The following is a 27,291-nucleotide window of genomic DNA, read 5'->3' on the forward strand; positions in this document are numbered from 1 at the left end:
CATGGACAAAGTCATGCCAGGCCCTCCTGTCTTTCACCATCCTCCGAAGTCTGCTCAAATTTGTGTTTGTTACATCAGTAATGCCGTCCAGCCATCTCATCTTTTGCCATCCCCTTCTTCTTTTGCCTTCTGTCTTTCCCAGCATCAGGATCTTCTCCGGGAAGTTCTCCCTTCTCATTTGGTGGCCAAAGTATTTGAGTTTCAGCTTCAGCATCTGACTTTCCAGGGAACAGTCTGGGTTGATTTCCCTTAGGACTGACTGATTTGATCTTCTTGCAGTCCAAGGGACTCTCAAGATTCTTCTCCAGCACCACAGCTCAAAAGCATCTATTATTCTGCGCTCAGCCTTCCTTATGGTCCATCTCTCACAGCCACACGTTACTACTGAGAATACCATCGCTTTGACTATATGGACTTTTATTGGCAGGCTGATGTCTCTACTTTTTATTATACTGCCCAGGTTCTCCATAGCTGTCCTCCCAAGGAGCAAATGTCTTTTAATTTCATGGCTACAGTCACCATCTGCAGTGATCTTGGATGCCAAAAATGTGAAGTCTGTCATTTCTGGGATCTGAGGTCCAATTCTAGGAGCCCCAAAATAAGATGCCCCTATCTTTCGTTATTTCCAGTACAGGGAAGGCATTTGAAAGGTATACAGTCCCTTTAAATGTAATGGCCAGAACTCCTTTTGGAGTTCAATTAAGCTTGTCACAACCTGGCTCCACCCCCAATGTCTCCTGGTTCCACTCCCAAAGTCCCGATATTTCTTGAATTGGACTTGGCAACCCTAATTTAAATGCGTCTTAATTTGTTGAAGGTCAGTATTTGTCTTTACTGAACTTTGTATGCATTTGTGATAGCTACAATATTTTTGAAACTCAAAGTAATCTGAATGCCTATTAAAGGTATTCTTTCTTGGTACTTAAATTATGATCTGGATTTTGGATTCTTCATTTTCCAACATCTCTGCAGTGAGTTTGTGGCTTGGGTTCTGTGGGAAATTTCTGCTAATGGGCAGGGAGAGTTGCTAAGTCCCTCCCTTTCACTGCCAACCAGTTCTCTCGTCATGATGTCCCCCAGGACCCCTTGCCCCACAGCAGCATCATTTTGGGGAGCATCTCAGACAATAACAGGATGGGAGAAATAACAGAATCCTGCTGATGAAAATGCTTTCCATTAACTGAGATTTATCACATGATCCAAGCCCATATTTCTTAATTTATCAACATAGTTTTTTGTATAGGGTAGCTAGGACACAACACCCTAGATAAAGCTTCTGATTGCTGAATGGGGCACTACCATTAATTACTGAGTTGTGGAAACTCAGGAATACAGAAAAAAAGAAGCCACTGTTCAAATTTTTTTGTTCACTAATCTATTACTGTTATACATCACATTCAGATTCACCCTAATCATGTCTCAGAAACATCTTTCTAGCCAGTTATTCCTTATCTTATATTTCTGCTTTGGGTTCTCTATATTTACAACTTTTTATGCTGTTACTTTATTGGCAAATGTAACTGAACAATATTTTATTAGAACATCACACAACTTTTTAGCATCATAGAGCAAACTTATTCCTGATACGTGTTTTAGCAAATTTAACATTAATATTTCCATACATGCATTTCACCTGTAACCTCTGATAAGAGTGATCACCGTTTAATAGTTCATTATTCACAGCATGGGACACCTCCATTTCTGATTGCTGCTGGATGTGGGAATATTCAAATGCTTCAGTTATTCTTAAATCGAAGTGCGCGCATTGATGTCAAGGATAAGGTGAGTAGACCTTGGTCATTGCTAGGTTTTTTTAAATGAAGTTTTTTATTTGCAGTGGATTTTAGCAGTTTTGTACAGTTTTGTTGACTACTATTATGAAACATTTTGAACAGGCAGGATCTAATGCCATATATTGGGCATCTCGACATGGTCACGTAGAAACTCTGAAATTCCTCCATATAAATAAATGTCCCTTGGATGTTAGAGACAAGGTAAGGACAGAAACTTCTATCTTTTAAAGTAGTTCATTATAATGGGTGTCCTGCCCACTCCTGCAGTAGGTCAGCCCCAGCCCAAGTCTCCCTAAGAAACTGAAGGGTGGGAGCAGAAATCTGTAGTGATGCTTTAGGAAGGAATGCTCTATGTCTCTCTGGTGTCTACCATAGAGATTAGGGAAAACTAGAACATTGTCTGAAAGTGACATCACATCCTTTCAAATTCAAACCCCATGCATCTGTCCTCATTTGCTTAGGCATTTCTGGCAACCCTAAAGCAGACAAAAAAAACCAAAAAATATACAGAAGTGGAGAGAGGACAAGGGAATGAAATTCAGTTAAAAGCCTTTTTGAATGAAAAAAAAATATTTTGGAAGTGCCAATTGTAGAGGCAAGATCAATTACACCCTGTATGTCTGCAACCCTCTACACACTTTCAAATATATTTGATCATCCAGTGTTCACAGAAAGTAATTTGGGAGTACTAAACATTGTGGAATAAGAAGTAACAAGTAACAGTATGTGATTGTCTTCTAATTATAGTCTGGGGAAACTGCACTCCACGTGGCATCTCGTTATGGTCATGTTGATGTAGTACAGTACCTGTGTAGTATTGGAGCAAATCCAAATTTTCAAGATAAGGTAAGTAGTGAGGGGGTAAGTCCTTATTCCTTTGTGAAGCAAAGACATGTATTTACCATTTTGTAAACTCAGGTTAAACTTATTCATAAGCATTAAAGACTTAAAATGGTCTAAAAATCTACAAATGACTGATTGGCAATATTTTTTTTGTGTAGTATATGTATGTGTATACATGTAATACTGCAAAATACATATCTGATTCCCAAATCAGTCGTGCATGGGTTAAAAAGTCCACAGAATAGAACCACTTGGGAATTGGGTACATATTTCTGTAACCCTGATGGTACTCAGGTTTGCAGAAAAATCTAAAACCCACAAAAAACCTATAATGGCTTGGGGCTTAAAAGTTCTCAGAACTGTTAAATTGATGCTTGCACAAGCACATATTGCAACTTGACACACACAAAAATGCCAGCTCTGATCACATGATACTGCATTGCAAGATTCTGCCACTATTTGGGGGTATCCCCATGTACACTACCATCATTACTTGGGTGATGGAGGGAGCTTGAAGTCATTGAGCTGCAAGTCTCCCCCCCCCCCCATCACATAGCCCAACCATATATAGGAAACACACTCTTGACTCAAGCTGGTACTCTGTTACACATTTTGAGCCAGCCATTCAGCCAGTTGCAACAGCCACAGCCAGTCATTTGTGGTTGCACTTCTCCTCTGCTGAAATCATGACTTGCTGTCTGCTATGATTGGCTGATTCCAGCTATGTTTTCCTCTTTGCACAGGATGATTGGAATTTTTTATGATACAGATTATTAATTAAGAAATATGCAAATATATGTAAGAAATTAAGAAATAGGTAAATATATGTAAATAAAGCACAATAGTTGGAAAAGACTGCTCCCTTCAATCTCATCCATAACTGTATTGGATGGTGGGGGGCGGGGCAGGTTATTAAGCATAATTTAAATACATTCAGTCTGCTTTCAGATATCCTGATCTTCATGGTCTCTGTGCTTCACACTCATGGGATAGAGCACCTGCGCCGATCCCTGAATCGGTACCTAAAAAGCCCGGGATTTTTTCGCGCTCGTCTCCAACGGGCATGCGCAGGCGCCCAGTGTGCATGCTCGCCGGCGCCAGCGCAAGGATCCCACCAGTTCCTTTCTGACGGCTGCGCTGAGAGGGTCTCCTTTCATGTCCCTGGTCAGTAAAGTAATCTTTGGATTGCCTTTCTTGTTGTATATAGCCCGTTTGTTATTTTCTTAGTGTAGTTAGTTAGTTGTTAGATAGTTAGTGTTGTTTAAAAAAAAATTGTTGGACTTTGCCCTTCGGGGCCCAGTTTTTCCCCCGTTTTTCCCCTCAGAATTTTTCCTGTGGGTTTTTCCTTGGCGTCTATGGAAAGGCGTTGGGTTTTTTTTAAGAGGTGCAATTCTTGTTGAAAGAAGATTGCCCCTCCTGACGGCCATTCCCTCTGTCTCCTTTGTTTGGCCGAGGGTCATCGTGTTGATTCTTGCTCGCACTGCCTGAGTTTTTCTAAACAAACTCGCAAGAATTGAGCGGCAAGGCTTTCGGCCGCATTGGTTTAGTCGGCACTTCGTCCTCAAAAGATGGCATCGGGCCCGTCGGTACCAATGGGAGAGGCCGCAGCCCCGACAGTCACATCGGCTGATACATCGCCTATCAGGAGCAAGATGCTGGTCGAGCGCGGGTGTTCCACAAAACGACCATCTGAAGGTTCAGTGGACACCCCAACTAAGAAGGGTCGGGAGGACCCGGGGATCCGAAATCCAAGGAGAAGCGGAAGAAGAGATCGTCCCACACTCCTTCCCCTTCTCACGATGCTTCGACATCAATGCCGGCCGCTTCACCTAGAAAGATCTTGGCATCCCCGCATCATAGCCCTTCGGTGTTGAGAGGCAGTGCTTCGCAGCAGTTGCGTCTATCGGCATCGGAGCAAGAGATCGACCTTACTCAGCATTCCCACTCTTCAGGGTCGAGGCGTTGGAGTGAGAGTGACTCTGTCTTGGAGGTGGAGATGTCGGTACCGATGGAGCAGTCAGCACCGCTGGATTAGGTGAAGGGTCAGAGAAAGCTAGAACCAACTACCATAGCTCGCCGCTTCCCACCACTTCCACCGTGGAGCAGCACCAGTGGCCTCCCTACGCCTATCCATACCCGCCGTACCAATGGTACCCCCCTCGTGAGTTTGCAGATTGGGACCAGCATCCGAGGCATCCCATATGTCAAGGCTTTCTCAGCACTCTAGGCGGCGTCCCTCAGCATTCTGCCCGAAAGACATGGCATGGTGGTGGAGGAAGTCCAACCTAGGTCGTTGGTGTTGATCCGGTCAGAGAGTCAACGCCGGTGCTCTCGGAACATTCCTTGAGGAGAGAGTCTTCATCGTTGGACTCTGAGGTCGGTACCAACGATCTGGACAGGGCTTTGGAACCTTCACCAGTGTCGCATACTGCTGAGGATCTTCCCATTTCACCATCGGAGGATCTGAAGTCGTATAGGGACCTGGTGAAGAGGATGGCACTCTCCCCAGTGACACAACCGCAACCCGTTGTAGACGATACCGTATTTGACATCATGCAGTGGTTGCCCTGCCTGTTACGAAGGTCATCTTACAGGTGGTGAAGGAGCCCTGGGCGAAGCCTGCTTCTACACCTGTGTCATCAAGAAGATTGGACCACATGTACTGCGTCCAAGAGGCCAGTGCTGAATTTCTTTTCACGCACCCGAAGCCCAATTCGGTGGTCGTATCCTCCTCATTAAAGGCCTGCAAGACTCATTCCTCTCCATCAGACAAGGCGGGAAAGAATTTGGACAATGTTGGGAGGAAGTTTTATTCTGCTAGAGCGTTGGGAGTAAAGGTAGCTAACTGTGCTGCGTGTATGGCTAGATACCAATACTCAGTGTGGGAACAACTCACCCCCCTCCTGTGTTCCCTGAGTGAGGAATAGAAGTCCGCTGCAAAGAAGTTGCAGAAAGAAGGCTTTGCTGTAGCCAAGCAACAACTGGTTGCAGCAAAGCATATGGTGGACGTCTCAGCGAAAACCATCACGTCTGCTGTCTGCCTCCGCCGCCACACCCAGCTCAGGTCAACGGCCCTCCAGCAAGACACCAGGGCCTTCGTTGAAGATCTGCCCTTCGAGGGCGAAGGCCTCTTCAGCTTGACCACTGACAATGCTCTCCAAGAAATGGATAAAAGCATAAAAACCTCCAGGAACCTGGGTGTCCTGGTGTCTTCCAGAGCTGCTAAACCAAAACAGTGGCACAAACCTTGTTCCAAGAAACCATATCAAAAGTTCTCCCCGGAACAGCAGCGGAGACCTCGTTCTGCCCAACCTGAGAGTAGGTCCCCATACAGAGGGAACAATAGAAACCGATACGCTTCAGCACAGACCACTGGCAAGTCCAATGGCACTCACCCTCAAAAGCAGGGCCTTTGACTTTCTGGTAGCATGCGTCACTATCCCCACTTCTTCGTCTATCCGCCTCCGCCCATTCCTGTCGGCCTGGGAGTCCATCTCTACAGACGGGTGCTTTTCATCGTCGCAAAAGGCTACAAAATAGACTTTGCTCAGATTCCAAACCAATCTGTGGTAATCACCACACCCCCTTTTCCACCTCTGCTGGAGGTGGGCAACTTCCTACAGAAACAAGCCATAGAACGAGTCCCGGTGGAGGCCAGGATGGGAGGATTCTACTCTCGTTACTTGCTGGTTCCCAAGCGGGACTTGGGTCTGAGACCAATAATGGACCTTCGGAATCTGAACAAGTTTATTCTGTACCAGAAGTTCAGAATGTCCACTCTGCAAACAATTCTGCCTCTCATCAACCAAGGGGACTGGATGGCAATGCTGGACCTCAAGGATGCCTACTTCCACGTCAGCATCCATCCTGCGTTCAGACATTTCCTTCGGTTTGCAGTAGGTTCTCAACACTTCCAGTTCAAGATCCTTCCGTTTGGACTGCCCACTGCACCTTGGGTGTTCACAAAGATGATGAGCGTTGTGGCTGCTCACCTCTGGCTTCAAGGGATAGTTATCTTTCCATACATCGACAATTGGCTCCTTGTGGCAGAGTCGAAGGAGAGTTTGTCAGACCATATTGCCACCACTCTTCGTCGTCTTCACACCTTAGGTCTGCAGGTCAGTTTGGAGAAATCACATCTTACTCCATCACGGACAGTTCAGTTCATAGGGGCTTTGCTGGATACGAACCTTCATCGCGCTTTTCTGCCTCAGCAGAGAGCAGTGGACATTATCAACCTTGTCAAACTTCTGCAGAGTCGAAAGTGGGGCATGGCACAGTAGCTGCAGCGGATGCTGGGGCTGATGGTAGTGACTACAAGCATGCTAGTCTTTGCGAAGTTGAGGATGAGAGGTTTACAACTTTGGTTTCTTTGTCAGTTTCGGCAGTTAAGAGACTCACCTTGAAAGAGGCTTGTAATTCCACCTGTGACACTTCGAACACTGCAGTGGTGGAAATCAAAGGACAACATTTGTCAGGGAGCTCCCTTCCACCTACCTGCACCAACATTGACGATCACAACAGATGCGTCTTTCTGGGGTTGGTGGACTCACATGGATGCTCTTTGTGTGGGGGGCCTTTGGCCTTCACAATTAACTCACTGTCATATAAATTACCTGGAACTGCTGGCAGTTCACTTGCTCTTCGATCCTTCCGCCCCATGGTGGTGGGGAAGGTTGTTGCTCTGCTAACAGACAATACTACTGCCCTGTGTTACATCAACAGGCAGGGAGGGACAGTCTCTCGACGGCTCTGTGCGCTGGCACTGGAACTGTGGTCGGAGTGTCTGGAGCATGACATCTTTGTGAAGGTTGCACACCTCCCAGGGGTGCTCAATCTGCAAGCAGACTCGCTGAGCAGGGGTGCAGCTTCCCCGCACGAGTGGGAGATAGTGGCGCTTCCTTCAACCCGTGTTTCAGCTCTGAGGGTATGCTCAGGTGGACGTGTTTGCCACAGCCAAGAACCGGAAGCGTCCTCTGTTTCAGAGGGGGCACGGATCCAGAGTTGCTGGGAGATGGTCTACTGTTCCCGTGGGAAGGTCGGTTCCTATATCTGTTCCCACCTCTGCCACTGTTGACAAGAGTTGTCAACAAGATCACAAGAGAGAGACCATGCTGCATCCTGGTGACTCCCTGGTGGCCCCGGCAGAACTGGTTCCTGATCTTGCTCCAACTGGCAAAGGGGGGTTTTCTACCAGTTTCCGGCAGAACCGGACCTTCTGTCAGCTCAGGATGGTCATGTATTCCATCACAACGTGCCCCACCTGAAGCTGACAGCATGGTTCATCGACCCTGTGAGTTCTCCAGCAGAGTCCAACACGTTTTCCTGAATAGCAGGAAGCTGTCTACCCGTGCTTCCTATGATAGGAAATGGTGGAAGTTTCTTCAGTTTTTAGTTGATCCTACAGTTTCACCCCAAAGGGTGGCACTATCGGTAGTTTTTGAATTTTTGTTATCTCTGGTGGATGCTGGCCTTGTTTTTTCTTCCATTAAAGTTTATCTGGCAGCAATATCTGCGTTCCATGAACCAGTTAAGGGGCATTCAGTTTTTGCACACCCTCATTCTAAGAGATTTTTGAAGGGTTTGCTTAGGCTTCATCCTCCATCGAGATAACCCCCATAGTTGTGGGATTTGAGTTTAGTGTTGGACAGGCTGACTCGGCATCTTTTTGAGCCAATGGCCACATGCTCGTTACAGCTTCTATCTTGGAAGACTGCTTTTTTGGTAGCCATCACATCAGCACGCTGTGTAGGGGAGCTCGCGGCTATGCGTTGTGACTACCCATATCTAGCTTTTCAGGAGTCTGGAGTATCCTTAGCTCCTGATATTTCCTTTCTCCACAAGGTGGTTTCTCAATTCCACCTTAACTTAGAAGTTTGGTTGCCCACGTTTTTTTCCTACCCCTTCCTCGGATGAGGGACGTAGGTTGCATGATCTAGATGTTAAGCATGCCTTATTGTTTTATTTGAGTCACTCCAAGAGTTTTCGTAAGGACCAGCATCTTTTTGTTTGTTATGCTGCTCCTAAGTTAGGTTCCAGAATCTCGTCTCAGCGGCTTTCAAAATGGCTCACTGAGATTATTAAACTGTGTTATTTGTTGGCAAAAAAGCCGTTACCTGGGCCTGTTCGCGGACACTCTACAAGAGCGATGGTGATGTCGGTGGCGTTCCTGAAAGGCGTTTCCCTGACGGATGTTTGCAAGGCTGCCACCTGGTCCTCTCCGCATGCCTTTATGAAGCACTACGCACTGGATGTGCATGCTCAGCAGAGGACTCGTCTGGGAGCTGCGGTGCTGCAAGCTGTTTCTTCTGGTTGACCATCTTCCCACCTCCAGGTATGTCTTGCTTGCTAATCTCCCATGAGTGTGAAGCACAGAGACAACGAAGAAGATAGACAGGTTGCTTACCTGTAACTGTAGAACTTCGAGTGGTCATCTGTGCATTCACACTACCCGCCCTCCTTCCCCACTGCTGAAGGTCTCCCTCCAGTAGGGGCTTCCAGCAGTCAGGAAGGAACTGGCGGGATCCTCGCACTGGCGCCGGCAAGCATGCGCACTGGGATGCCTGCGTATGCCCGTTGGTGCCAAGCACGAAAAAATCCCGGGCTTTTTAGGTACCTATTCAGGGATCGGCACGGGCGCTCTATCCCATGAGTGTGAATGCACAGATGACCACTCGAAGATCTACAGTTACAGGTAAGCAACTTGTCTTTTTTGTTATGGCAGAGCAGTAGTAAGTTCACTGCATAATATTACAGTGACACCAGCCATTTAATTATCATAGGAATAACTATAACCTTTCAGGGCTTATTCATGTTATTTTTGTGGAAGAAATAAACATAAATATATGAAGAAGAAACATTGTATGCTTCGTAATGTTTATTGGTAAGGTTGGGGCATGTAGGAGCAAGATTCACAATTCAAATTTCTCTAATTGGGTAGGTGTTGCTTGTGATCTGCAAATATTCTATTTATAAAAGCCTACTGTACAGCCTGAACCTGGGAATAATGTTAGATTTCCAAAGTGAATCCCAGCATGTGACTAACACTTTTAGTCTGGTGATGTGCATCTAGGAAGAGATTAATTTATGCAGGTAAAATGGATAGTGTTGCTTAAAAAAAGTCAACTTTATTAATAGCAGTATTATTTTATAGGAAGAAGAAACCGCTTTGCATTGTGCTGCTTGGCATGGCTACTATCTTGTTACCAAAGCACTTTGTGAGGCAGGTTGTAATGTGAATGCTAAAAATAAAGAAAGTGAAACGCCACTCTTGACAGCCTCGGCTAGAGGTTACCATGATATTGTAGAATGTTTAGCGGAGCATGGAGCTGACCTTGATGCAACTGACAAGGTTAGTTATGGTTGAATTAATCACATTTATCATGGAACTTCCTATTAAAATATTGAGGTAAAGAAGATCTATATGAAATTGTCTTCCTAGCTTGTTCAAATATCCCATCATTTAACAAAGATTCTCTAAAGAATGCAATATGGTATACTATGAAGTAATTATTTAAATATATTTATTTTTATGTGAAATAAGCATTGTTTGATGTGAAATATACATTAGCTATATTTCTTAAATCCATTTTAACGATTTCTTATGCATCTGGCATTCACATTTTAGCCAGTGGTGAAGGTGGAGCAGTGGCAGAGAAACCAAGAGAGGTGCCACCATAGCTAAGGCCAATACAGTGAAGAAATTCCAACTGTGTAATACTATAATAACATGTTTTAATGACATTAAAGTACAATGTTTCTGTGTCATTATTCACTATAGGGAACAATAAAATGACAGTAAACAAGGAGAGTGCCTGTTGAGCTTATACATCCAAAGGCTAATTTCCAGTGCTCTATATATGGGGAAAGTTCCAGTTGTACCAAAAGCTGCAGTGAAGTGTCTCCCAAGGTTTGACAATGATGGGCAATGGTGCTCTCATATCTGGTCAATGTTTCCAATCTTCCTCAGACCCAGAATGCCATTACATTAACAAAGCACCAGTCATAAATAAAGTTGACAGTAGTTCAAACACTTCTGTTGCTATTACAGTTTCTCCATATCACCAGCAACAGAAGTATTTCACCAAATCTGGGATCAGTATCACCCATCATTGTCAGATCTTGGGAATGACTTCACTGCAGCTTTTGGTACAATTGGAACTTTTTCCATAGCCTTTCGATGTACAAGCTCAACAGACACTCTCTTTGTTGACTGTCATTTTATTGTTCCCTGTATTGATAATGATGTGAATAATGACACAGAAACGTACTTTAATGTGATAAAGATATTTTATTATTGTACTGCACAGTTGGAATTTCTTCATTGTATTGACTCATTACAACTGTGGATTCTTTGGTTGGTAGCCATATTTAGAGTGGCAAGTGAGTGGGGCAGGCAAGCAGCAGTGTGATTGAGCAGGCCTTACGCTGGGGAAACCGCAAAAATCAGAGAAGCCATCCATGCACTAGTGCACATATTGCTGCTTTAGAAAAATACCAACCAAGTTGGTCACTTTAAACACACGGAGAGAGAGAAAAAGTAAGAAACAACTGAGGGAAGGAGGAAGAAACAGCAGGAAGAAAAGACAAGGTGCCAAAGTAGATGGGGGGAGGAGCAGTAGATGGCAAAGATGGGAAATGGGAAAGCTGCCAGAGCCCATCAGCTGCATCATGTAGAGCATCTTCAGCTCTAGTGAAGAGAAGCGAGGCATGATAGGAAGTCCGATTTCCCCTCCCCACAAGGCCTTCCATTGAACAGGAGTGCATATTTGATGGGGCAGTCCCAGCAGGCAAGCTTCTAAAACCCCGAGAATGGCTGGGAAAAGGTAAAACAGGCTTCCTTTCCATTATTCTTTAGCACTGTTAGAGTGCACCTGATAGGACTGCTCCTTCTCAGTGATGGAAGCAGCAGTCTAACGAACGACTGGAAAAATGGGAATCTCCCTCCACTTTTCCAGCAATACTTGAAGTTGTAAGAGCTCACCTGCTATCCCAGCTGGCATTCTGCCAGAGCCCCAAGAATAGATGGAAAGTGGAATAATTGTTCTTTGGGCTTACCTGAGGATGATAAAAAAGCTTGCACTTCTTTGACCTTTTGAAGCTGTCATCTGGCAACCAAAAAAACAATCTGCAATACTTTGTTGTGGGTCTCCAGTTGTAACTGTATGATCCTCAGCATGCAAGCAGATTATCAGGAGCTCTCTTTCTTGCCTGCATCCATACAAGGCAAATAACCAAGAGAGGTCTTATGAATCCAAGCTCCAGATTTGCTTTCCATACCGTGAGTGATTGATCTACTATTTTGATTCATATGTTCTTTCACTTGAGCAGTGCCCTTCATTTTAAGAGGCAACAGTTTTATTCTCTGTAATTCAGAGAACCATCTAAGAAATGCTTTGAGGAGGAAAATAAACAGCACTTTTTCAAAAGTTAAGACAAACCATTTTAAGCATTTCAATACTTACTACTTTGTTCCAGGATGAAATTTTTATTTTATTAAAGACGTAAAACTGGAAGACATGGGGGGAACCCTTTAACCATATATAAACATAATCAAAATACAGAACAAGGACAAACAAAGGAAAAGGGAGAGGGAATATAAAAAGCTGATTTTCTCTAGAACAAATATAATTTTGATTACAAAATTTCCCTTATACAAACAAGAACTCTCTCTATTTTTATTTCCCATTAAATTTGGTATTCAGAAAAACGCAGATCATCAAATCATCCTTATTTTGTTTATGCAAAAAGACAATTAAGGGCTTACTGTTTTCTTGTTTAGTTTTTCACTGTCTTATTCACTGGGAACATATTACTTCCAGGCCCACAGGTCTTCTTTTCCTCATTCACTCCTCTGTTATATTTTAAAAGATGGAAAAAAAGAGCTCTGTAATATTTTAAAAGATTGAGAATTGTCTAAAACTTAGTGCAATAAAAGGAGCAACATAACTGGTTCATTGTTATGCAATTTAAGCTGTTGCTCTTTTATATTATTCTTGATTTTCTCAAATGCAGTAATCAGGTGGTATTTAAAGAACTGTGTTAAACTCACCCAAGAGCTCATACTTGCTCAGAGAGAGTTCTGGGTTTTTCCCCCTTTTAACGAAGGATCTCCCTGTCACATATCACAATCTGGTTTTAAACAACTTTGGCTTTTAAAAGTTATGTGGCATTGGGGGGCCTTACTACAGTTTGAGAAACAGAAGACCGAATTTCCCTTTGAATTCAAAGCTAGCTGTTCAGTTCCGCAGAAAATTTCTTTTAGAAATACTGTTTGCAGTGTGACAAATATTTCCTATATGTGTGTGTGCACGTTTAGGATGGACATATAGCCCTTCACCTTGCGGTCCGAAGATGTCAGATGGAAGTGGTTAAAATGCTCATCCGTCATGGGTGTTGTATAGATTTTCAGGATAGACATGGAAATACCCCTCTTCATGTAGCCTGCAAAGATGGAAATGTTCCCATTGTGGTGGCACTCTGCGAAGCAAACTGTAACATTGATATCACTAATAAGGTAAAAAAATAGCCAGATGAATTATTTTTGAAAACTGAGTATACAATGGAATCTCAAGTGAGGGGATACAGACATTCTCCTTCAAGGCGGCAGTGTTGTTCGAAGAAAATTACATTTCCCTAGAACTCAAAATGGTGGTAGTGGTGGGGAGGAACTCCATGCATATCTTAGTATTCCATTGCAATGATGAATGCTGCATGGGTTGGGGGTTCTCCGAATTGTGGTAATCACATAGAAGAATTTCCAGTTGGAAGTTATTTCTGTTGCACAGTTATGTGCAATATCCATCTATATATGGATTCATCCCAAGCATAAGAATAGTTTTGCATGTTTTCTGTTGTAAAAAAAAGAACTAAATAGCTTGGCCAGCTTTTCATGTTCATGGAATTCACTACAACCAACCTGTAAAAAATACACCTCAGCAACTCTCATTCCAACACATTTGCAGATTACTGCTAATAGTACTGTAAAATGATGCACAGTTTCCAGTATGTACATTTAATAGCCCTGGATCTCCTGCACATTCTGATTAATATTGCTCTCAGAACTACTTAATAAAGTGTTTAAAAACTAAATACAATGCTTAATGTTGTGGCTTGTCCTTTAGGAGTCTGATCATGAATCAAAATATTTTTGCAGTGCTAATTTGAATGATTTTAAAGCTCTGCTCAGAATGCGTGCATAGGTGTATGTAGAAATGTAAAAAAATCGTTTCATTGGAAAAGTTATTTTGAATAATATAATTTATATAAAGTCCATTTTTTAAAAGTTAAAATTTGGGCTCTTTTTAAGGAACATTATAAATATATATTTATATAAATATAAATTATTGTATTGCCTTCTAAAAACACTGTGAACTTCTGTGCTACAGCAAGCTATGGGAAACTGGATTTTTGACTGACCCCATGAATCATGTATCTGGATTATTTTTTAAATGTAAGTGTTGCCAGCTGCATGTAAAAAGTTTATAATGAATTTCCCGACCATACCCCATGCTAGCATAATCCTGATTGAGCAATTAACTGCAGAGCCATGATAGAAACTGTGTTTTCAGGAACGCAAAATTAATACAACTAAAAATGTGGTTTTATCGGTCTTTGGTTAGTCCTACTTCTAAAAAAGGGTCAATGCTGAAGAAATCTTCCACATGCAAAATGGTTTATTCGTCTAGGTAGTACTGCTTTGTGTGAAGACAGTAGGCAGTATGAACAGTTTTCCAATTACATACTTGGCCTTGAAAGTAAAACATACCTTCAATACCATCTCAGCGCTAAATCATTATCATGATCAAACCTTTCAAAAAAAATAATGGACTTTATGAAGCATTCATTCTGAATGGTTAAATTTGACATTAATCTGTTTATTAGTCTTACATACTGTCTTACATAGTGTCAGCCGATTAATCCTTTCAGCCTGGTACAATCTACTTTTTATTAGCATGGATTCTTCTGGGTCTCAGGCAGATCTTTTACAATCCTGCAGCTGAAGATCCTTTATCCATGGTGGATTAAAAGAAATAATCTAACAACGGATACATTCAAAGCGTGTGCTCAACCACCAAGCCTTTCCCCCCCCCTCCCTTTGACTTATTCTTCTTCCTCTGCTACTTCTCTGCTTATCTAGAATGATTAGGGAAAGGGTCCTAACGTTTGGTGAAATTACAATGCTACAAACGAACGTGATATCATCAAGCACTGTTGAACAGAGAGTTCTAGAAGGTGCATAGAAGATTTATTTAACCAAGTAAGTAATCAGCGTCCCAACACATTTTAGGATCTTCTTCATGGGAGAATCCTTTTTAAAAGTGATAACTTTTAAAATTATTATTTTACAGAAGTATTATTATTTTACAGAAGTATACATTCAGTCTTAAGTGTAGTTGCAAGAAACTTGTAAAGCTGAAACTTATAAAATGAAAAATAGAAATACTAAATTAGTTAGATCTTAAGAAACTATGTATTGTTTCCTGTGGACATTCTGCTAACAGAAAAGGAGGAGGGGCAGCCCCCCAGCATTCAGGTGTTTTGCCTGAAACAGTCCTTGGACCACAGGGGTACCTTTTCACAAGGTCACATGACTCAACTAGGTGGAAGTCCACTCTTAAAAATAGGATGCTGTTATGACTGCACCTTCTAAAAGCCACTCCTAAAGGTATTTGGAAATAGTGTGGGATGAGGCACAGAGAGCCACAGTTGGAGAATAAGCCCTTCTCCTTACTCCCATACAAGCAGCCTTTCAGATTGCTACTATACAATAGTTTTTCTGTAACCAGGTAGAGAGATTTCAGTCCCTAAGAATAATCATACCAGATCCTTTTAAATGAGAGAGAATTTTCATCCAGTTGTTTTAAAGGGACTGAAAACTCTGCATAGTGTAGTTTAGAAATGCATTGGGACATTGAGTACTTGGCTCAGTAAAATTTATGTGTACCTTCTAGACCTCTATGCAAAGTTATTAAAGCACCAGCTAAAAGAAATAGCTCAGTTTAGAGCGGAGATAATAGCTGTGAAGGACACTGTTCAGAATACAAAGCAAATATGACCTATTCAGTAGTGTTGAAGTATGTAATAGATACTTTTTTCTTTAAATAATGTTGCTGTAAAGAGCTGAGAATTAAGACCTAGGAGTACACAGTTCACAAAACATCCCCATAAATTATTGTTCTTTTGCAATGCTCTCATTCATTTAAATTAGCAGTGCTTCCTCTTGGAGTGTCCTGGGAATCATCTAAGTGAGTTGTAGGGAACTGGAAATGAAAATGAAAATGAAACTGGCATGCTAAGAAGCTCTAGGCTGTTTTATAGCAGTCTGAACATGTGCGTCTTTCTGCCAGGCAGTCGTAGAATATTAATACTTCAATTGGATTGTTACTGAACAAAACTTTATTTTCCCTTTTATAGTATGGGCGGACACCTTTACATCTGGCAGCAAACAATGGAATTCTTGATGTCGTCCGGTACCTCTGTCTCAGTGGAGCTAATGTGGAAACAGTAACTTCTGTAAGTATGGCCTAATGTTGTGTTTGGTGTCTTGTTTTACTAGCAGAAAAAGGAAATGAGAACAACTTGGGATGTTGTACAGGAGTTTTCTAAACAATTAAAGAACTGAATTTTGGCACATTATTTTGACTTACAAATTATTCTTACTGACTTTGAAAACAATATACAGGCTTTTTATGACAAACATATGATTAATTTGTATAACATAGTTGTCTCAGAAACAATGTTGTTTCTGAGAAATTGCTTGTTTTGTTATAGTAGCTTGCTTGTTCACCATTTTTCCAATATGTCATAAAAATCTATATATGCTATTTAGGTGTTTTTCTTTCTTTCTTCTGAAAAGCTTTTATATATGAAAACAAAAGTAATATTTCACAGTGTGCAGGTACATGTGGATGCGTGAATGAATAAGCAAACATGCAGGTGGGCTTGTAAAGCAATTACTGCTTGTCAAACCAATCAAATCAGGCTCGGAAGAACTGGTGACAAACAGCTAACTTTTGCACACATCATTAACTAAGTAACATAAATGAGGATTTTTTTTCCCATGCAAGAGACACAGAGCCTGGTCAGCCAAAATTTACCACTTACGCCTGGGGCTGCCCTTTTGGCGGCGGTGGCAACGAAGGTCCGGGTATCCGATGCTTAGCAGGGCAGCCATAGTCGCCTGCCGTGCCGCAGTAGAGGCACAGATTCTGCGTGCGGCGTCTGGCCTTTTCTTCTGGAGTCAGGCGGGGTCGAGCAGCTCCAAGCTGCATAGGCTCACCCTCGTCTCTGGTACTAGCTGGGGATGGAAGAGGAGCTGAGTGGCACGGCGCAGGGAGCTGGCGCCCTCTGGTCTTGGCTTGGCGACGACTTGATGCGGCCATCGATGCGGAGGCAGAGGGTGATAAGTCCTTGGAGCGTGGGTGGCTGCTCCACCCTGGCCAGTTCGTCCAGGACTTCCTCCGCCAACCCTTCGGTAAACTGGTCTATCTGGGCAGCCTCATTCCACGCCAAGTCTTGGGCTAGGAGCTTGAATTCCGTGGCGTACTGAGCCACTGAGGATTTGCCTTGTTTCAGGGCCCTGATTTTCCGGTTGGCTGTAGCTGCTTGGACTGGGTTTGAGAAGGCAGCAGACAGGTGGGCCTCAAACCCCTGGTAATCAATCAGCAGGGGAGAGGACTCAACCAGTAGGGGTGTGGCCCACTTGGCCACCTGCCCCTTTAACAGACTAATGATGAAACACACCTTTGTTTTGTCATTGGGAAAGTCCCATGCTCTTAGCTCGAAGTATAGCCGACACTGCGCCAGGAAAGCAGGAAATTCTTCCACAGCACCCCCAAATCTGTCAGGTGGGGGAACTGGGCACTTGGCTGGAGCACTGGCCGCAGGTTGTTGCTGCAAGTGCACTACTGCCTGTGTCAGCTGCTGTACCTGGGCTTGGAGAGCAGCCAGTAGTCCTGCGGTTCCACTTGCTTCAGCATCCATCCTGTGGAATGGGTGTTTGTGGGGGTGGAAGCAATCTGTCACGGGCTGGGGCCAGGCCAGGCGAAGTCCAGGGGCAGTCCAAGGTCTGTAGCTGGGTAGCAAGGAGGGTCCAAAGCACCAAAACCGAATCACAGTCCAGGTATCGTAGGTCAGAGGTTCAGAAGCCGAAGTCAGGGGGTCCAGAAGTCAATGCCAGAGTCAGGGGGTCCAGAAGCCGAAGTGGATGCTAGAACGTCAGGTAAGTGACTAGTTGCTTCCACAAAGCCTTCTCTCAAAGCCCACAGCTATATAGCCCTCTGCTGTCTGTTGCCCATTTGGACTAATTGCTGCCTCAGAGGGCAGCCAGGATCCTGCTGAGACTCAAGCACCCTCACTCCTAGAAGGGCCAGAATCCTTTCAAAACTCAGGGCCCCGGGAGCGTCTTGCTCGTGAGCGTGCCGCCCTCCTCCAATCCCTGAGGTCCTGACGAAGGCGGTCACGCACACGAGCCACCCGAGAGGGCGAGGCAGGGGGGCTTGGATCTTCTCCAGCAGGAGGCAGGGGCACTGGTGCAGGTGGCAGGGGCACAGTTTCTTCTGCAGGCTCGGCTTCTTCTGCAGGGCCCCCAGCACCCATGACACCCAGCTACTTTAGAGTCTCTGAAGACTGCATGGACAAATTCCTTTAGCACAGGGGTGTCAAACGTGCAGTCCACAGGCCAAACTGGCCTGCCCAGGCCTTCAATCATGTCCATGGGGCTCTCTTCTCCCCCTCTCCTTTCCTGTCCTCACCCTGTGAAGCTCAAAGGCTGTGATGACGTCCCCAGCTCCTTCTTCCTTCTCTTTGCAGAAGCTAAAGCTGAAAGCAAAGCTGCAAAGAAAATGCGGAATGGATTTTCTTTCAGGCTTCTGGGCAGAGCAGACATGAAAAGAAAATCCACTCCACATTTTCCTTGCAACTTTGTCGATTTGTTTCAATAGAGAGGAACTCTCCTTAACTTCTCAGCATTTTTATGGCCAGCTGAAGCTTCCAGGAATTGTGCCATTGGAAATCAAGCATTGATGCTTTGAGCCAGCTTTATCTCTTGTCAATGGAGAGAGAACTAGTGCCTAGTGAGTATTCTAACTTGGGAACCCACAGCCAAAGGGGGATATTATGCTGGAGAGCCATTGCTAATCTGAGTAGACCCGGCTGGGGGGAGGGGGAAGCTTGCAATGCCTTGCACTTTCATGTTTTCCCAGGCTGCGAGCATGTTATTTTTGTTCATTTTCTGCTGTGATCCTTGTGCTTTTTCTTGATGTTTTATTTTTAAAATTGCATTGCAAAATCCCACTATCCCCTCCTTTCTGTTTTAAACAAAATATTGCGAGACTTTTAAGCATGTTTGTATTTTAAGTTTAAAAATTATATATTTTATTGTGTTGGCCTGTGTCGTCTATAAAGTCTATATCTCTGCTATCTGGCATTACATTTTAGGGCATGTATGGCTCGACCCAACAAAGTCCCATTTATGTCAGATTCGGCCCTCCTAATAAATGAGTTACATCATATTGTAAGCTGCCCTGAGTCTCTCTCTATATCAGGGGTGGCCAAATACATAAAAAAACATAAATTCCAAAGCAAAAAAACTCATTAAAACATCAATATTAAGTTAAATTGAAACATGATTAAAATTAAGTAACCAGTCTCAAATACCTAATAACAGCAAGAGTGAGTAATTTCAGTCCAGAGCACAGTAAACTCATACCAGGAAAGAGGCGGCAAATCAGACTGATGGAAAACAGGTAATGTAAATAGCGTGCTTAAAGCAGGGGAGGCCAATGTTATTTGAGGTCTACCCCCTCAACCAAATGCCTAGTGGAACAGCTCCATTTTACAGGTCCCGTGAATCTGCAGCAAGATATAGGCCAAAATCTTCTCGTGTGTGTGAGAAAGACCATAAATACCCAGCACTGACACACTAGGAGTTAACTTTTTATTTATGGTTTGAACATAACATGGGAGAAAATCAGGTAAAAGTTACAAAGTTTCTTTTCAATTGAACTTCTGAAGTATTTCTCTTCTCTCTTGCTTCCTTCTGCATAACAGCTTGCTTTGCAAGGCTTGCTCAACCACACAGGAGGTACAGAGCAAAACCTCTATTTTCTCCATTGGCTGAGGCTCCTCCCTTGGGAGGAAGGGGGAGAGGGAAAGCTTGCTTTGCTAGACTCTCTCAATTGCACAGCAGAGCTTCTGAGCCAAGCCTCTCTTCCTTCTATTGGCTAAGGCTCCTCCCCCTCCTGGTCCCCTGGGGAAGGAAGGAAAGAGCCAGAGCTTCCTTTGCCCAGTTCCCTGGATCCCATGGGAGAAATACAAAGAAATCACCTTTAAAACCAATGAGTGCTAATGTTTTAGGCATGTTTTATTTCAACTTTTTTTTAAAAAAAATCTTTAATTGTGTTTGTTCGTGTCCTTTATAAAGTTTATATCTCTGCTACCTAATCTTAAATAGGTACACACATGGCCCAGCCCAACAAGGTATCGTTTATGTCAGATCTGGCCCTCATAACAAATGAGTTCGACATCCCTAGGGCAGTGTTTAAGTCGAGTTGGCGTGAGCTAGCTCACAGATTTTTAGCCTCCAGCTCACAAATTTTTGTCTTAGCTCAGGAAAAATGGCCCCAGAGCACAATAATTTTTGCAGTAGCTCACAATTTTAATGCTAGTAACTCACAACTTTAATATCAGTAGCTCACAAAGTAGATTTTTTGCCCATGAGACTCTGCAGCTTAGCGGGAGCACTGCCATAGGGTATTTGGACACAAACTCTATGGTAGAAGCCAAATTTACCATACAGTTTTTGCCCAAATACCAGATTTCCACCCTGGATGTAATGATATCACTTCTGGTTCACGTGGGCAGTGAAGTAGGCGCATTGCTGTACATCAGCTAGGTCTCCCCATCCCCTGCTGGATGGCCTACTAAATTGTATCTGCAGTGACCAAGAGAAAGACTTTGAAACATGGTGACACCTAATAACCTATGTAAAGACAGCTGTTGCCCACCATGCATGTAATGGAGGAGTAGAAAGGGTAAACTACACAATTGGTTCTGTGTGTAGAGTATGGGAGGACCAAAAAGGTTCAGAGTTCAATGTTTCAAATGTTACAATTGTTTATTTCACAAGCAGATATCAACATTCAAGTAGTCACTTTTTAGATTATTTTGGGTTTGTAAGCTCATGCTCCCATGTGATTTACTGCTTAGAAAACTAGAACTAGTGAAACATAAACATCCACATAGGAGCATGACTTAGCAGAAACCTAATGATCTGATTGCAGCTTTTGGAAAAGTAGAACAGATGAGGCAGAAAAATGGATATAAAAAACTAGATTCTAAAGACAAGATGAACTCTATTTGGCGATAAATGCCTTTGTTTTCTACAAGCAAAAATAGGGACAAACCCAATATTTGAAAGATTTGCTGGTCTATATTACCTTAGCCCGTTTGTTTGCAATGTGAAAGGAAGGGAAGGAAGTTGAAAATAGCTTTTCTAGTAAAGTGTTTTACATGTATAGAAACTGTCTTGCACCCTCACAACAACATTAACAGCCTGTTTGAATACAGAGTTAAAGTTTTTAATACTGAAAACACTGCTATTCAATAGTGTATTTTCATACACGTTCGGTGGAGAAAATCAGTCCTATTTAAACATCTAGTGTCTCTGAAATATATTGTATCTGTCTATAATGTACACAAGAATTATCACTAATGTTGTAGATTGTCATACATAAAAATCTTCATGCGACACATATTGAACAAGTAACACCTTGTCTTAAAAAGCATTTAATTCATCTCAAAAGAAAAGACATGGTTTGGACCATTTTTTACAGCTCTTCCAAAATTCCAGTTTTTCTGCTGGAAAATTGGGAAAAATGTTCTTCAACAAAAAAAAAAAATCCCAGTGCGTTACGTTTAACATAAGCCTGTCTGCTATGATACTGCCTGCTCTGTAGCATCGTTGGAGTAGCATAGTGGGAAACAGGGAAATTAGAGTGTGTAATCGTTTGTATACACAGCAGCTTTTGACAGTATGCATCATATCTGCTGTGAGTTGGTCAGTTATCTCTCCAGAAAACATATTACAGAAATATCCAGTAAGTATAGTATCAAGAAACAAGCTGAAAGCTAATTTAATTGTCATAGTACATTTAGGTAAGATTTCTTTGTTAGCAATAATACATGAATGTGGAGGAAAGGCTGTATGGGTTTTATTGGTTTTTTTGTGTTTATTACAATGAGATTACGTAGCAAGGTTATAGTTTTTTATTTGGGTTTAATCTGTAAATATATCTTTGTTCCATACTAATACACAATAGAACCAATTACAGTCACCATTTAAAATTTGTATTGACAAGGCAACAAAAGGTGTTTACAGCTACCGTTTTCGCACACAGCTTACCACGCGGTCACGTCCCTGTTCTCTCCACAGTGTCTGTTGGATTTCCCACCATCTCCGCCGGAGTTACAGGAAGTGCCGCGGCTTTTGCGTAGCAAACGTAAACTGGGTTTTAGCGGTTTACGTTTGCTATGCAAAAGCTGTGGCACTTCCTGTAGCTTCGGCGCAGATGGTGGGAAAACTGACGGACGCTGCAGAGAGAACAGGGATGTGACTGCGTGGTAAGCTGTGTGCAAAAACGGTCAACATTTCTTAAGTGCTTTAAAATGTGGGGTTGGGTATGCTAATGTACATAAGTAATTCCTGAGTCCCTAGCAATGATGGAACTGAGGGATGCGAAAGAACTTTTGCGCCTGAGGTTGGTTGAGCTGGAACTGAGATCTGCTAGAGCTAGTCTTTCTGCGCACATTTTCTTAGGGAAGCAAGCTGAAGTACTGTCCCCAGCCAGGTATCTTTTCAACATCACTATCCCAAAATATCGGATAGCTTTCTCAAAAGCACGACTCAACGCACTTTTCTCTTCGGTGCTTTTGGGACGTTACGCTGGGTCCCCATATCTGGAAAGATTGTGCCCCTGTAATTGCAATGAGGTCGAAACAACTCTCCACATCGTTTTGCGGTGTCCAAATTACAATGACTTGAGGGCAAGATTAATCTCTCCAATTCTCGGGCCCTTGGCGGGCAGGCCGGAGGATGAGCAGATTGCCTTCCTCCTGTCTGACACTCACTCTGATGTTTCAACTAAGATTGCCCGTTTCTGTTATGTTGCTCAGTTGGAAAGGAGGGAAATTGAGAATGTAAATCTTGGCTATGATTTTTAACAATATGTGTAATAGTTGGCGTAAGGAACTTTGTGTAAGAGGTGATGGGTTTGTTTTTATGATTTTGTTTCTGTTTGTATTAAGCTGGTCGGATGACCGTGAATAAAGTACTACTACTACATAAGTAATTTAGGTGATGTGCAAGTAAGAATATGGTAGCATGAACTCCAAGCTGGCCAGGAAGGGAGCATCCCTTTGATTTGAGTCCTAGTATTTCTTCCTCTTAATGTTAAACTCTGCTAACACACGCTGTCAGCTGATCACATTGTTCCTTATTTCTAAATCCTGAAGTCCTATTACAGAAATAAATGTAAACACAAAACAGCTGTCTTTCAACTATTAGGAACAGATGAATGAAAAAGTGATACATCATCAAGATACATACACATACGTAGGAAGGAGTGGGAAGCCAACATCTGTTTTAGCTGTGTGGTGGGTAGGAAGACAGTGGAGGGGTGAGTGAATGCCAAGGGCATTCAAGAAGGATTTAGATTAAAAATATGGAGCACAGGTCCATCAGTGGCTATTAGCCACAGTGTATGTGTGTATATAAAATTTTTTGCCACTGTGTGACACAGAGTGTTGGACTTGATGGGCCGTTGGCCTGATCCAACATGGCTTCTCTTATGTTCTTATGTTCTTAAGGGCTGGGTCGGGGGGGAAGACAGCAATGGGGGGGGCACTTGCCCAGAGCCTCTTTCTAGAGCCCATTGTATTTTGCTTCACAATGGGCCTCATTCCTGGTAGAACAGAAATGCATAGCTTCAGAAAGTACTTTTGGATTTACTTGCAGAGACCATATTACAAGGAGCACTAGTATTATCTTCAACTCGTGAACTTTTAAGCATCCTATGACGGTAACATCAAGATAGCAATTCTTTCTTTTCTTGGAAAAATAAACTTTTTCTTTAATGCTTTTCAAAAAGATTACATATTCCAGCAAGGTGTTTTACTCCTTAATCAGTTTGCTTCTGACAGCATTTGTTTATCTCCTCCAAGATAATGGAATAAGAAGTCATTGTAACTAATAATTTATCTTTTAACAGGATGGGAAAACAGCAGAAGATCTGGCTAGAGCAGAGCAGCATGAACTTGTAGCTAGTCTGCTTGCAAGGCTAAAAAAGGTAAGGAAATGAGTGAAGAATTCAGCTTCAGGCTGATTCTTATATCAAAAGATATGAAAAAATGGATAAAAACTGTGCATCTGGTTGGGTATTTGACTCTTATTTTAATAAGCCCCATAAAACATAAATTATTTATTTTAATTACTGTACTAGATAAGAACATTGCCATATCAATGCGAGCTTAAAGCTAGAAAGTGAATCACTTTCCGAACTTGGTTCTAGTGGGTAGCTGTGTTGATCTGAAGTAGCAGAAGTTTGAATCCAGTGGCACCTTTAAGATCAACAAAGTGCCATGGACTCAAACTGTGTTCAGCTTTGGCTCTGTGCTTCAAAATTAAGTTTAAGAACACATTTTTAGTATTTCAGAACTACCTGACCAGAAACAAAGAACATTCTGCTGTCACAAAATACTGACTCTACAGCTCACTCAGTATTGAATATTTGTGAGTTATGAACCTCAGGCTAGAGAAAATGTTGGGATAATGCAACTTTCAGATGATAGGGTAAATGAAGAAAGTGTAAGATATATGCTGATCTTATCTGAAAAAGTGCACCTGGTTCCATACAATACCGTAAGCTGCTGTTTAGATTCTAAGGGCATTTCAAAGCAACTTAATGTTGCAGGAATCCTCTGTTCGTGAGAGTCAGGATGAGGAGTAATGTGGGAAGTCAGCATTACATCGACACTTCATGAGATACAAGATCTCCCTCGTGGACTTTAAGCAACAAGTTCATTGCTTCATAGCTTTCTTATTCTGGAAAGTACAAAGAAATAAAGCTCATTTACTGTGCACTTCTGTGAAGAGTTATGATTTCAGCTGGCTTATACTCTGCACAGAATCGCAATATGAGTCAGACTGACTTCATAATTATATGTATATTTGTGCTTTTAGGATACTCACAGAACACTGTTTATCCAGCATCTTCGACCTACTCATAACCTACAGCCAAGAATAAAACTTAAGCTCTTTGGCCACTCGGCATCTGGTAAAACTACTCTTGTGGAGTCTCTTAAGTGTGGCCTCCTAAGAAGCTTTTTCAGAAGACGCAGACCAAGGATTTCTTCCACAAATTCAGTCAGGTTTCCCCCTTCACCTTTATCTAATAAGCCATCAGGTACTACTTTTAATATTCTTATTTTTTACCTTATAATATAAATTATTGTTTTTACTTTTGCCACTAACTTTTATTTTAAAGAATTGGGCATAGGGGTCATAGTTACATCAATAGTGAAGTGTAGTGAACAATATTATCCCATATCATGCTCTGATAGTGGTCCACAAGAGGAAAATCTGGGTGGGGTGCATTTTTCTAGTACCTAAATACTGCTTTTTTAATATTGAGAAGCTGCCACACAAAAAAATGCAACAAATATCCAGTCTGCAGTTATACACCTCCTGTAACCCTGCAACAAAAATATCCCAGGTCCAAAATATCTCATGGCAGAGACAGAGACTAGGAGCTGTTGAATCTCAGCAAATCTACAAACTAAATAAAACAGCTGCTGGTCTTCAGATTTCTTTTTCAGGGCAAAGATCTAAAGAGCATTCTTATTAGCCTTTAAAGTGACACTAACTTCTGGATGATCCTTCTGAGGTTGGTAAAATGAGTTCCCAGCTTGCTGGGGGGAAAGTGTAGATTGCTGGGAAAGGCAATGGCAAACCACCCCGCAAAAAGTCTGCCATGAAAACGTTGTGAAAGCAACATCACCCCAGAGTCGGAAACGACTGGTACTTGCACAGGGGACTACATTTACTTCTTTAACTTATGGATGAACCTAGTATCGTATATATTCCTTCACCAACCTCAAAGTAGAGAACAGGGGTGAGCATTTCCTTTCCCTGACACTGGTTACATTGGGTATCAATAGATACAAAAATATCCAGGTCTAAAATATCTCATGGCAGAGACAGAGACTAGAGCTGTTGTATCTCAGCTCCAGTGCCACCAGAATGCAACCAGAGGTCAGCTTTGATTGTTTGTACTTTCTGTTGAGTACCAGATACTGCTAGTCTGTCCTGCCTGCCAGAGGTCTCCCTGGCGAAGCTGGTGAAGTTGGTCCTGGAGTTAGTGTTGAGGGCCAGAAGGCTGATTTCCCTTTGGAGTTTTAATATACATGGTGAGGCGAGATAGTCGGGTCAAGTTTAGGACTTTGTAGCCATCATGATAACTATGGAGCTATCTCAGGTTTGTGCTGGAGCTTCTTTTCTGTACCAAGTATTTTGCTGGTGATCTAATTAGGAGATGGGGATTGAGCCCTTATTGTACTATCCTTGTCTTCTGAAGGCATGGTGATCTTGCTTCCTCCTCCCCACAAGGATTATGGAGCTGCTAAGATGGCCTGTCATCAAAAATGAATTGTATGCTATTGGATTCTTGGTGGTTGGGGATTTTGAGAGCCTTACAGAGTTTTACAGATCCCATGGACATCCAAAAAGACAAATAATTGGATTCTAGATGAAATCAAGCCTGAACTCTCCCTAGAAGCTAAAATGACCAAACTGACGCCATAGTGTTTTGGTCACATTATCAGAAAGCAAGATTCATTGGAAAAGACAGTAATGCTAGGAAAAGTTGAAGGCAGCAGGAAAAGAGGAAGTCCTAACATGAAATGGATTGTCTCAATCAAGGAAGCCACAACTCTCTGTTTGCAAGACCTCTGAGCAAGGCTATTGTGATAGGACATTTTGGAGATCACTAATTCATGGAGTTGCAACTTGGTGGCACTTAGCACACATGTACAAGTCGCTACAAGAGGCCCTTGTAGCTAAATGGTGTGAACGGCTGGCTGGAGACCTTAGTAGTGTTGTGCCTTGGAGTGGATTGGAAAATGACTAGCAGATCAGTGAAAGACTTGAGATGAGTCAAACAGAACAATCCATGGAGCCCATATATAGGCCAGTGAACTGGCAGTAATGGTAGCAAAGAAAGTTTTAATTTCTTTGCCATCATTGTGTCATCCACCTGTGACACGTTTCCTTACTTAAAATGATGACTAAATCTGATTGGAACTTTGGTTGATTGAGTGAGTCCTAGAGGTAATAAAATGCTGCTCTGTGGGTGGGTATAGTTCCAGTCACCTTAAAAGAGGCAGTTGTGAGACCCCACCTGAACAAAGCATCCCTGGGTGCCAGTGACCTGGCCAATTACTACCTAGTGGCCAACATTCCATTTAGGGCAAAGTGTTTGAGTGGGTAGTGGCTATGCAGCTTCAAGCAGTTTTAGAGGAGACAGATTATCTAACTCAGGAGTGGCCAAACTTGCTTAATGTAAGGGTCACATAGAGTAAATAATCAGATGCTTGAGAG

The 27,291-nt window shown here is 42.6% G+C and overlaps 1 protein-coding gene across 4 annotated transcripts in view; it reads left to right on the top strand.

The window, feature by feature from the left end:
- Window positions 1–27,291, top strand: part of DAPK1 (death associated protein kinase 1) — a 165,912-nt gene that overhangs the window by 112,015 nt on the left and 26,606 nt on the right. For all 4 annotated transcript variants that reach the window (XM_060235449.1, XM_060235445.1, XM_060235446.1 and 1 more), the window contains exons 13-20: window positions 1,684–1,782; window positions 1,896–1,994; window positions 2,541–2,639; window positions 9,790–9,987; window positions 12,955–13,152; window positions 16,053–16,151; window positions 23,906–23,983; window positions 24,877–25,099. In XM_060235449.1, the coding sequence (XP_060091432.1) occupies window positions 1,684–1,782; window positions 1,896–1,994; window positions 2,541–2,639; window positions 9,790–9,987; window positions 12,955–13,152; window positions 16,053–16,151; window positions 23,906–23,983; window positions 24,877–25,099 (1,093 nt within the window). The remainder of the gene's footprint in view (window positions 1–1,683; window positions 1,783–1,895; window positions 1,995–2,540; window positions 2,640–9,789; window positions 9,988–12,954; window positions 13,153–16,052; window positions 16,152–23,905; window positions 23,984–24,876; window positions 25,100–27,291) is intronic.

This window comes from Heteronotia binoei, chromosome 4, assembly GCF_032191835.1.
Source record: "Heteronotia binoei isolate CCM8104 ecotype False Entrance Well chromosome 4, APGP_CSIRO_Hbin_v1, whole genome shotgun sequence".
Taxonomy (NCBI): domain Eukaryota; kingdom Metazoa; phylum Chordata; class Lepidosauria; order Squamata; family Gekkonidae; genus Heteronotia; species Heteronotia binoei.